This window comes from Oncorhynchus mykiss, chromosome 7 (genome assembly GCF_013265735.2).
Source record: "Oncorhynchus mykiss isolate Arlee chromosome 7, USDA_OmykA_1.1, whole genome shotgun sequence".
Lineage (NCBI taxonomy): Eukaryota > Metazoa > Chordata > Actinopteri > Salmoniformes > Salmonidae > Oncorhynchus > Oncorhynchus mykiss.
Genome location: NC_048571.1, coordinates 40,142,526 through 40,155,088, shown reverse-complemented (window position 1 = coordinate 40,155,088; position 12,563 = coordinate 40,142,526). Strand labels below are relative to the sequence as shown.

The 12,563-nt window shown below is 41.6% G+C and overlaps 1 protein-coding gene across 15 annotated transcripts in view; it reads left to right on the top strand.

Annotated features, from left to right (window-relative positions):
* The window catches only part of LOC110527741 (neuron navigator 1), a 139,973-nt gene that overhangs the window by 120,182 nt on the left and 7,228 nt on the right, over positions 1 to 12,563 (top strand). For all 15 annotated transcript variants that reach the window (XM_036983230.1, XM_036983231.1, XM_036983226.1 and 12 more), the window contains 5 exons: positions 2 to 97; positions 517 to 685; positions 3,390 to 3,625; positions 11,952 to 12,106; positions 12,201 to 12,272. In XM_036983230.1, the coding sequence (XP_036839125.1) occupies positions 2 to 97; positions 517 to 685; positions 3,390 to 3,625; positions 11,952 to 12,106; positions 12,201 to 12,272 (728 nt within the window). The remainder of the gene's footprint in view (position 1; positions 98 to 516; positions 686 to 3,389; positions 3,626 to 11,951; positions 12,107 to 12,200; positions 12,273 to 12,563) is intronic.

Below are 12,563 nucleotides of genomic sequence, written 5' to 3'. Positions count from 1 at the left end.
GGAGGTGAAACAGCAGGACTTCTTCATCGGAACTGTGAGGGTTAACGGCAGAATGGACTGGCCTATGCTGGACTCGGCTGTTGGCCAGGCTTTTAAGGTGAGTCTCAACAGGCACCTCGACTGTGAGAAAGCACGTTTACATTCAAAGGTGGATATATTGTTGATGCAAATGTACCCTAAAAATGTTATTTGTTTAAACTTAAATGACAAGGTAGGGTGTAGGGTTCTGTGTAGGGTTATGTCTACAAACAGAACACGCATAAATACAGGGCCACTTTTCTTCTCAGTTAGGACATGGTTTTGGCTAGAGTTTAATCTGTATCTGTAAGTTCTCAGTCTGCTTTTCCCCAACACCACTAATGCTCCTCTAATCTCCTCTCCCCTCCTCTGCCTCCCCTCCTCTGCTCTTCCCTGTCTCTTCTCCTCTCCCCTGTCATCTCCCATGTTTCCTCTCCCCTGCCCCCACTCATCTCCTCTCCCCTGTCTCCTCGCCTCCCCTTTCTCTCCTCTCCCCAGGTGTACATAGCCAAGGTGGACCCCACCTCCAGCCTGGGCCTTACTACAGACTCTGTCTACAGCTACAGTATGAACCACATCAGGAGGGTGCTGGGAGGGGAGCTGCCAGAGAGCCAGCCCTCACGCTGTGTCTCCAAAGGGCCCAGCAGCATCACTGTCACACTCAAAGGTCAGTGACTAGGATCATAATGGTATAATTATGAACAATGGTCATTTTCTGGAAATATACCATTATTTAGGGCCAGTATGTAATACAAGGATGCCCTTTATCACTGTATCTATTTAATGTGACGATCAAAAAACTTGTTATAAAAGTTAGCTACAATCTGCAGTTTCATTTCTGATGTAGACAAATATTTCTCTGAGGGAGAGGGTATTTGTTAATGTACTATTAACTGATTATCACAGCAGGTTAGTTTTTTCCCGTTCCATTTCTTTGATCATCGATTGTAAAAGACAGCTCGTGTCTAGCTTGCGTTAGATATATTTGGGGTCAACAGTCAATGGAGTTAATGTTCACCCCAAAGGTCATTGTAGCGCATGTTTTTTGGCCGTGAGACCGTGTATGTTTGGTCTAACTGACATTCGCCTCCTTTCGTCTGCTCTGGGAATTTCTGTCCACTCTCTTCAGATCTCCCGTTCCGCACTGAACAATGATGAAAGGAATGTTTTATTTAGAGATATCATGATTTATGACCCATGCTGTGGACGTTAACCAGATATTTGGACTGCTTGTTATGTTCCTTACTAAGATATGATGTAGAATATTAAGTAGGATGGATGATTGGCTGTGAAGCAGGCTTGGGTTCAAATCCATTTCAATTCAGGAAGTAGACTGACCATTCAAATGATGTTCAATGGTTTACTTTCTGAATTGACTGGCATTTAAATGGAATTGACACCAACCCTGCTGTGAAGTCTCATAAGTCCTTCTGTTTGTCTCGTTATTGATTCAACTCTATCGCGCCCCTGTCTTTGACCTCTCTCTGACCCCTGGCACCCTGTAGCAGAGAGCTGACTTTGGGCTAAGATTTGTGGTGTCTACAGTGCCTTCAGAAAGTATTTATACCCCTTGACTTATTCCACATGTTGTTGTGTTACTGCATGAATTCAAAATTGATTAGAAAAAAATGGTGGTCAGATTGGAAATTTAGCCAGGACAGCGGGGTTAAAACCTCTACTCTTACGATAAGTTCCATGGGATCTTTAGTGACCACAGAGAGGTCCCCTACACAGGGCAATGTCCCCAGTCACTGTCCTGGGGCATCGGGATATTTGTTTTAGACTAGAGGAAGGAGTGCATACTACTGACCCTCCAACATCACTTTTAGCAGCATCTGGTCTCCCATCCAGGACCAACCCTGCTTAGCTTCAGAGGCAAGCCTCCAAAGCATTTGACCTTCCCATTTTGATACGGATGGAGGATTGGTTGATTTTTCTGTTGTTTTTTAAGTATACGTTTCAAGATAATTGGCGAGAAATGTCCCATCCAACCCATTGGGTATCTCACTACACCCCACTATGCCATGTCTTATGCAGACAGACGGATTAGAAGTACATTTACACTGTCAGACGTGTTACAATACAATCAACTTTCTAACTCTGAATGACACTATACCGCTCCCTACTTGCTATATAAGAGAATGTGTGGCTTCCCTCCGTCCCCTAGGAGATCCAGAGGAAAACATAGAACATAGAAAACAAAGATAATTCAGTCAATATCTGAAGGATCCTAAATAAACATTTCGGAATATCATCCATTCATCCATTGTCCAACTGTTGCATTAATTAGAATAGTTTGTTAAAGATTTTAACAATTCTGATGACTGCTGCTACTGGCACCCTGTAGCGGAGAGGTTAGGGCCAGGTTGAGACTGATTTGTGGTGTCTACAGCTCTCTACTTGCTAAGTTCCAGAGGAAAACACACACTCAGACAGGCCATTAGCAGATTAGCTTTCTTGGTTCGATGTCGTTTTTTTTTTTTTAGAGCGTATTTCCTTAGAACAATAGTGTACATAGATCCATTTCAGGGTAATCCATATCAGTTAGAACCCCATTTGTGTTTTTAAATCAATGAAGAGGTGCAGGCTGGGTAGGCTGTCTGTTCCACCTGGCTAAGCAGGAATGCCGTAGGCCAGGGTGGGAAAGAAGCAGGGGAGTGCAATCGAGGGTTCAGAGGAACATGATCCCGCTGCAGCTTGTGTGTCAGACAGCTCAGGCAGTCCGACCCAACTGGCCCAGGCCTCACACACACACAAAACACACACACACACACACACACACACACACACACACACACACACACACACACACACACACACACACACACACACACACACACACACACACACACACACACACACACACACACACACCCTATAAATGTGGGTGGTGATATGTCACACTGTAGGGTAAGGGCATGGAGGAGGTAGGGGGGAGAAGGTATGGAGAGGGAAGAGGAGGAGCACATACTCCTTGCTCTTGATCTAGGAGTTATTTACAGAACATTCTTTCTGCACTCCAAGTTGTTTATGAAGGGAGACATGTGATGCGGTAAATCGTTAAGCAGAACACACACTCCCTGATTTAACTACTCCCTGGTTTAACTTCATGTACAGTATGTCTCTGTGGGCAGCTGAATGGAGGGCTGTTTGGAACACCCTACACCCCTACCAATCCTTGTACCTGACCTGTCTATGTGTTGTCAAAGAAATGCTGTTTGAAATGTTTACCCATATAATCCCTATAATTCCGGGCCAAGATGAACGATTTTTTTTTTGTCCATTCTAGTGTTACATTTAATTCTGTGTGTTTACCCTGAACAGACAATAAAGCTTCCGAACACTTAACGTTTGAACTCTGCGTCCTGCAGGTCTGAAGGAGAAGTGTGTGGACAGCCTGGTGTTTGAGACCCTCATCCCCAAGCCCATGACCCAACACTACATCAGCCTGCTGCTGAAGCACCGCCGCCTCATCATGTCTGGGCCCAGCGGCACCGGCAAGACCTACCTCACGTCTCGCCTGGCAGAGTACCTGGTGGACCGCAGCGGTCGAGACCTCAACGACGGCATTGTGGTCACCTTCAACATGCACCGCCAGTCTTGCAAGGTGGGGACAGGATAGTGTGTGCCATACGGTACCGGGGTTCCTCACTCCTAGTTCTGGAGAGGAGCTACGGGCTGAGCAGCTGATTATTGAAGGCCCAGTGCAGTCAAAAATGTGATTCACCTGTGTTTTAAAATATATTTCCACCCTATGAGGTTGGAGTAATATTGTGAAATTGTGAAAATTATATTGGCCTTTTAGTGTAAGAGCTGTTTGAAAGTAAGTTTATAGACCGATAAACCTCTCAACCAACCAATAAATCAAATGTATTCATAAAGCCCTTTATACATCAGCAGATGACACAAAGTGCTTATGCAGAAACCCAGCCTAAAACCTCAAAGAGCAAGCAATTTGGTATTTTCTTAGGATCCCCATTAGCTGTTGTGAAGGCAGCAGCCACTCTTCCTGGGGTCCACACAAAACATGAAACATGACATAATACAGAACATGAATAGACAAGAACAGCTCAAGGACAGAACTACATCACATTTTTTTTAAATGGTACACGTAGCCGACATATCAATACATACACGCAATATCTAGGTCAAACAGGGGAGAGGCGTTGTGCCGTGAGGTGTTGCTTAGTTTTTAAAAAAAACAGGTTTGTTGTTCATTTGAGCAATACGAGATGGAAGGGAGTTCCATGCAATAATGGCTCTATATAATACTGTACGCTTTCTTTAATTTGTTCTGGATTTGTGGACTGTGTAAAGGCCTCTGGTGGCACGTCTGGTGGAGTAAGTGTGTGTGTGTGTGTCAGAGCTGTGCAGATGTAGAAGCTCGGTGGCTAGGAAAAACTCCCTAGAAAGGCAGGAACCTAGGAACCAGGCTGTGAGGAGTGGCCTGTCCTCTTCTGGCTGTGCCCGGTGGAGATTATAAGTGTACAGGGCCATTAAGGCCAGATCATTCTTCAAGATGTTCAAATGTTCATAGATGACCGGCAGGGTCAAATAATAATCAGAGTTGTTGTAGAGGGTGCAACAGGTCAGCACCTCAGTAGTAAATGTCAGTTGACTTTTCATAGTCGATCATTCAAAGGTCGAGACATTAAGTGTGATATAGAGATTGTCGAAACAGTAGGTCCGGGATAAGGTAGCTTATCCGGTGAACAGGTCAGGGTTCCATAGCCACAGGCCGGACAGCAGAAACTGGAGCAGCAGCATGGCCAGGTAGACTATGCATGGGGACAGACAAGAGTCATCAGGCCAGGCAGTATAGAGGGGGAGAGAAAGAGAGAGTTATTAGACTGGCATATAGACTATTACAGCATAGATACTGAGACGGAGGGGATCGGGGGACACTGTGGCCGCATCCGGTGATACCCTCGGACATTTCCAACCAGACAGGATATAACACAACTCAAGGCTAGTATAGCGAACAGAGCCTGGCACGACCGGATGCACACTTCCTAGGGACAGCATGGGATTGCACTAGCAAGCCAGTGACTCAGCCCCTGTAATAGGGCCAGAGGCATATCATCCCAGTGGAGAGAGGGGAGCTAATATGATACCATTCATGTATTCTAGTCAAGATTCTAGCTGCCTTATTTAGCACTAGCTGAAGTTAATTCAGTGTTTTATCCGGGTAGCCGGAGAGTAGTACATTGCAGTAGTCTAATCTAGAAGTGACAAAAGGATGGATTAGATTTTCTGCATCGTTTTTAAACAAGAAGTTTCAGATTTTGCAATGTTACGAAGATGGAAAAAAAAATGTCTCTTGAAATATATACAGTACCAGTCAGAAGTTTGGACACACTTCTCATTCAAGGGTTTTTCTTTATTTTTACTATTTTCTACATTGTAGAATAATAGTGAAGACATCAAAACTATGAAATAACACATATGGAATCATGTAATAACCAAAAAAGTGTTAACCTCTGGGATATGTGGGAAGCTAGCGTCCCAGCTGGCCAACATCCAATGAAAATGCAGATTCAAATAAATTACTATAAAAATTCAACTTTGATGAAATCACAAATTCAATATACCAAATTAAAGCTACACGTTGTGAATCCAGCCAACATGTCAGATTTAAAAAATGCTTTACGGCAAAAGCAAGCGATGCTATTATCTGACGATAGCACCCAAGCAAACTAACACAGACCATCATATTTCATCCCTTCAGGCGCGACACAAAACACAGAAATAAAGATATAATTAATGCCTTACCTTTGACGAGCTTCTTCAGTTCGCACTCCAATATGTCCCGTAAACATCACAAATGGTCCTCTTGTTCAATTAATTCTGTCGATATATATCCAAAATGTCCATTTATTTGGCGCGTTTGATCCAGAAAAACACTGGTTCCAACTTGCGCAACGTGACTACAAGATACCTCAAAAGTTACCTGTAAGCTTTGTCCAAACATTTCAAACTACTTTTGTAATACAACTTTAGGTATTTTGTTAACGTAAATAATCGATAAAATTGAAGACAGGATGATCTGTGTTCAATACCAGTGGAAAACAAAGTGTAACGCGCCTCTAACAAAGAGTACACTTCCCTCGAGCCTCATTCTGAACAGTGTTACTTCTTAATTTCTCAAAGGAAAAACCTCAACCAATTTCTAGACTGTTGCCATCCAGTGGAAGCGATAGGAACTGCAAGAAGGTCCCTTAGAAATCCGGATTCCCAATGAAAACCCATTGAAAAGAGAGTGACCTAAAAAAAAAAAGAATCTGAATGGTCCTCGGGGTTTCGCCTGCCAAATAAGTTATGTTATACTCACAGACATGATTCAAACAGTTTTAGAAACTTCAGAGTGTTTTATATCCAAATATATTAATAATGTGCATATCTCAGGTTTGGGCCTGAGTAGCAGGCAGTTTACTTTGGAAACGATTTTCATCCGGACGTGAAAATACTGCCACCTATCCCAGAGAAGTTAAACAAATAACAATGTATTTTAAATTTGAGATTCTTCAAAGTAGCCACTCTTTGCCTTGATGACAGCTTTGCACACTCTTGGCATTCTCTCAACCAGCTTCACTTGCTTTTCCAACAGTCTTGAAGGAATTCCCACAAATGCTGATCACTTTTGCCTGCTTTTCCTTCACTCTGCGGTCCCTCATCCCAAACCATCTCAATTTGGTTGAGGTCGGAGGATTGTGGAGGCCAGGTCATCTGTATCACTCTCCTTCTTGGTCAAATAGCCCTTACACATCCTGGAGGTGTGTTGGGTCATTGTCCTGTTGAAAAACAAATGATAGTCCCCCTAAATGCAAACCAGATGGCATATCTCTGCAGAATGCTGTGGTAGCTGGTTTAGTGTGCTGGTTAAGTGTGCCTTGAATTCAAAATAAATCACAGACAGTGTCACCAGCAAAGCCCCCCCACACCATCACACCACCTCCTCCATGCTTCACGGTGGGAACCACTCATGCGGAGATCACCTGTTTACCCAGTTGATTTTGAGATGCGTCTGTTACTTGAACTCTGTGAAGCATTTATTTGGGCTGCAATTTCTGAGGCTGGTAACTCTAATGAACTTATCCTCTGCAGCAGAGGTAACGCTGAATCTTCCTTTTCTGTGGCGGTCCACATCAGTGCCAGTTTTGTCATAGCACTTGAGCTTCATGTTTTAAAGTAATGATGGACTGTCATTTCTCTTTGCTTATTTGTGCTGTTCTTGCCATAATATGGACATAACTTGGTCTTTTACCAAGTAGAGCTATCTTCTGCATACTAACCATACCTTTACACAACACAACTGATTGGGTCAAACACCTTAACTTTTAAGAAGGCACACCTGTTAATTTAAATGCATTCCAGGTGACTACCGCATGAAGGTGGTTGAGAAAATGCTAAGAGTGTGCAAAGCTGTCATCTAGGCAAAGGGTGGCTATTGGAAGAATCTAAATATATTTTTGATTTGTTTAACACTTTTTTGGTTACTACACGATTCCATATGTGTTATTTCATAGTTTTGATGTCCTCACTATTATTCTACATTGTAGAAAATAGTAAAAATAAAGAAAAACCCTTGAATGAATAGGTGTTCTAAAACTTTTGACTGGTAGTGTAAATAATTTTTAATTCCTTATATTAAACCAGAGGGCACAATTTTATTTTTATTGACGGATTGCCAGGGGCACACTCCAAACGAAGCATTTGTTTAGTGAGTCTGCCAGATCGGTTGTAGTAGGGATGACCAGCGATGTTCTCTTGGTAAGTGTGTGAATTGGACAATTTTCCTGTCAAAATGTAAGAAGTACTTTTGTGTGCCAGGGAAAATGTATGGAGTAAAAAGTACATTATTTTCTTTAGGAATGTAGTAAAGTAAAAGTTGACAAAAAATCTAAATAGTAAAGGAATGTACAGATACCCCCCAAAAATACTTAAGTAGTAGTTTAAAGTGTTTTTACTGAAGTACTTTACACCACTGCCCAAATGCCTTCACACCAGGACATTGGCATACTTTAAATACTGTTACACACGCACTTATCACATAGTATTCCATACATAAGTTAATGCCATGCAACCTGAGTTGAAACCTGTGTGAGGTGCACATGTACAGTACAAAAACAGATTCATGCACCGTATATTTATGTGGTGGACACTTGATACGGTCACATGAGGTTGTGGTATGTCACAAAATCATGTTACGACTACACATATCAATATTCATTTTATATATCAATATTTTGCTAAGTCTTGCTAAGTGGATGGGTCTCCACAGAAGGTGTAAACGGTACAGTCAAATGGTTACTTGCAGAGTAGAAATATCAGAAATAGATAGTCAATATAAATCAAATCATATACAGCATGTACAAGAACAATATTAATAACAATATCAGTGATAAACAAGGTAGTTATATGCATACAATCAGGGGTCAAGTGGCTGAGCAGCAGGACAAAAAAAATAAAAATAGTAGCAGCAACGTATGTGTTTAGAGAGAGACTGTTTCTGTCCTGCCCTTGACTTTGGTGCAGGGCATGTGATGTCCATAGCCTCTTCGTCGCAAAACTCCCATCTCTTGTCAAAAAAATTGTTTGTCTAGCTGTGTCCAGTCCAGGTGGTGCTTGTACAGGCAGACACTTTTTCAGAGGAAGGATGTCAGCGTGGCGCAGCAGATAAAACCTGGTCCCGACAGTCCGAATGCACATTAGCGACAACACCAGGCTCCAGAGCATCGAAGCTGTAAAACAGGGAATAACAACAACTGGTACTGCTTGATCTGTGGCAGCAGCCTGAAGTTGTTGCCAGCCATAGCTTTCCACCAGCACTGTACCATCCTCCAGTCCAACCAGCTGTGGGATGTTGACCCTTGTCACAGTACTGTCCTTCACAACACCAGCAAAAAAGTGTTCACTCTAGTCTTTCTGAAGCGCTGCTTGATGAGGCAGAAGCACCAGTCAGAGGCAAACTTGGTGTGGACTGTGATCAGGAAGTGAAGGTCCAGACTGTGGTGGAGCTTTTGCATGGTCTGCCAGGCACAATACCAGAGCACAAACGTGTTCTTGTTTTGGCCACTGCAGTTATCACAATTCAGATCCACACATGTTTCCTCCAACTGTGTAGTTGGTGAAGAAATGGTGCATGTAGTTGATGACTGCTCTGCTGCCTTTGCTTACTTGGGCCAGCTCTCTTTTTGATGGGAGGCATTAGACTATTCTCCCTGTATGACTGGTGTAGGAGAGTCCGGCATGTTCTACTGATGCTGAAAGACAAATTCCAGATACAAATATTTTAGCATTATTGTACAATAGATGCGAAATGGCATTCTGAGATAATATTACTACACAGATCATACACGTAATGTTAGCTAGCAAGCCAGCCATCGAACTTCAGCTGGCTAGCTAACAGCAAGCTTTAACTAACGATACAAACCGATGGTCATAGCTAGCTAAAGTTAACCAAATAGGTTAATTGTGAGCTAGTTAGCATTAGGCTATACCTAACAATGCGAAATGGCATTCTGAGAAAACATCACTAATGTTACACACACTTCATACACGTAAGTTAATGTTAGCTAGTAAGCCAGCCATCTAACTTCAGCTAATGTTAGCTAGGTAACAGCAAGCTTTAACTTGTTATGGCTGCAATCCCCCTATCGGGATAAGTGTCATCAACAACCGCTGAATAGCATAGCGCTTCATTCAATAAATATTACTACAAATATTTATTTTCATCAAATCACAAGTGCAATATAGGAAAACACAGCTTAGCCTTTTGTTAATTAATCCACCTGTCGTGTTAGATTTTGAAATTAAGTTTATCGATCGCACGACAAAACATTAAGTACACTTAGCATCAGGACGCTTGGTCACGAAAATCAGAAAAGCAATCAAATTAATTGTTTACCTTTGATGATCTTCGGCTGTTTTCACTCACGAGACTCCCAGTTACACAACAAATGTTCCTTTTGTTCCATAAAGATGATTTTATATCCAAAATACCTATGTTTGTTTGTCGCGTTATGTTCAGAAATCCACAGGAAAGAGCGGTCACGACAACGCAGACGAAAATTCCAAATAGTTTCCATGATGTCCACAGAAACATGTCAAACGTTTTTTTATAATTAATCCTCAGGTTGTTTTTGAAATATATAATCGATAATATATCAACCGCAAATGTGTTTCACAGTAGGAGAGGGAAAAGCAATACCTATCCAAACTCTGTTGCGTGAGCAAAACTCATTTGACCACCTGACGCGATGTTATCGTTCTGGCTCATTTTTCTAAATAAAAGCCTGAAACTATGTCTGAAGACTGTTGACACCTTGAGGAAGCGATAGGAAGAGGAATCTGGTACATATCCCTTTAAATCCAGCAAAGGGAGGCTATGGAACATGGAGTTTTCAAAATAGAAGCCACTTCCTGTTTTGATTTTCCTCAGGGTTTCGCCTGCAATATCAGTTCTGTTATACTCACAGACAATATTTTGACAGTTTTGGAAACTTTAGAGTGTTTTCTATCCAATACTAATAATAATATGCATATATTAGCAACTGAGACTGAGGAACTGGCCATTTACAATGGGCACCTTTTCATCCAAGCTACTCAATACTGCCCTTGCAGCCATATGAAGTTAATTTGGGGTCTTTTGTTTGTGCATGTCACGTTAACTTTGGCTAGCTAAAAAATTAACTATGATCCCAATCCATAGAGTAACATTACTAGCAATACAAACCAATTGTCATACAGTACCTTGCTAAAGTTAACCAAATAGGTTCAATGTTAGCTAGCAAGCTAACCATCGAACTCCAGCTGGCTAGCTAACAGCAAACTTTAACTTGCAATGAAAACAACTTTCTGACAAAATTAGAAACTTATAATATCTGAAACTGTAGCTAGATTCTTTCTCGTATACATGGATGAAAGCTTCACGGCAGACTGCAACCCCTTTTATTAAAATAAGACGTAATTTCCGTTTAGTTTGCCCAGCTTGTTTGGCCCGTTGTCTTCCACTGATTTCTAAACTTCTTCCGTGACAAATGTTGATCGCCGTTTCTTCCCTATCACTGTCATCAGAAGACTCTACAATGTCTTCTTTAACTAAAATGTTTTTACCTAAATCAGGGATTTCCTCATCGGTCTGATTCATTTTCTGAGTAAGAGTCAACATGGCACGATTGTAATCCATAGTAGTCCATAATCCACTGTAGTCCATCACAACTGTTTCTCACTGACCGTTGTCGATAGCGTCGGTAGCACCTGATAAATTCAGGGCAGCAATGTTATTGAGAGCTGTAGCAACATATTTGCAGTTCTCCATGGCTAACATTATATCTTTAGAAAAAATCTGCAGTAGAAAGGATTATCTATTCATAACGAGCAGCTCATTTTATAGACACAAGATGCAACACCGCAGACCAATCAAACTTATCTCTCAGCATGTCCAGCCCACTCATTATCTCAGACAATCATGGGTAGCGGGAAAGTTTCTGGCTTTTTCTTTGGCTAAACCAACTAGGCTCGTAATTTAACAAAAAAAAATATATTTACAGATGGCACAAACGTTTCTTATTAAGGCACATGAAAGTTCACATACTGTATTTGAGAAGGCCAAAAAACACATTTTGATTAAAAAACATGTTTTACATTCAAGTAGCTCTCCAGTGAAGTCGTGACTTGCGACATACACCTCGTTTCCTGAATCGGGTCCCAAATGGTCTATTGATTCTGTATCCCCATAACAAAATATGCAAAGTTAAAATAGCACTAACTAAACATTTACCTCTAATTGTCAGGTGTGTTATTGTTGGGCTGGCATAAAAGGCTGTACACCTTACAGTTCAGGACCAACAGAAAGCAATCATCTGGTTTTGGGTTTGTGATTTAATATCACCATACATCAATAACATTACTTCACACTCCCCTCTGAACAGGATCTCCAGCTCTGCCTGTCCAATCTGGCCAATCAGATTGACCGGGAAACCAGCACCGCTGAAATTCCATTGGTGGTTATCCTGGATGATATACATGATGCCACTTCCATCAGCGAGCTTGTCAACGGGGCCCTCACCTGCAAATACCACAAATGGTGAGCAGACTAACACTGAAATGTAACCTTTTCTCAAACATCTAGTACATTGTTGTTTCTAATCTGAACTGTGATGATTCTGTGTTTATTTCAGTCCTTACATCATTGGAACTACCAACCAGCCGGTGAAGATGACCCCGAACCATGGCCTGCACCTCAGCTTCAGGTGAATGAAGAGACAAATCAAGTTTTTTTGTGTGTTTTTTTTGTGTGTGCAGGTTTTCGTTCTGACCTAGCCTTAAAACATCTTATTTAAGGCTACAATATATCCCTGTCATGCATCTAAAGTATGCTTTGATGCATATTTAAATTGGGATGTTGTCAGTCTAATGAATATGGACAGTGGATAGAAAATTGGCAATGTAAAACAGTGCTTTCAAAGTATTCATACCCCTTGACTTATTGCACATTTTGTGTTACAGCCTGAATTCAAAATTGATTAAATATATTTTTCCTC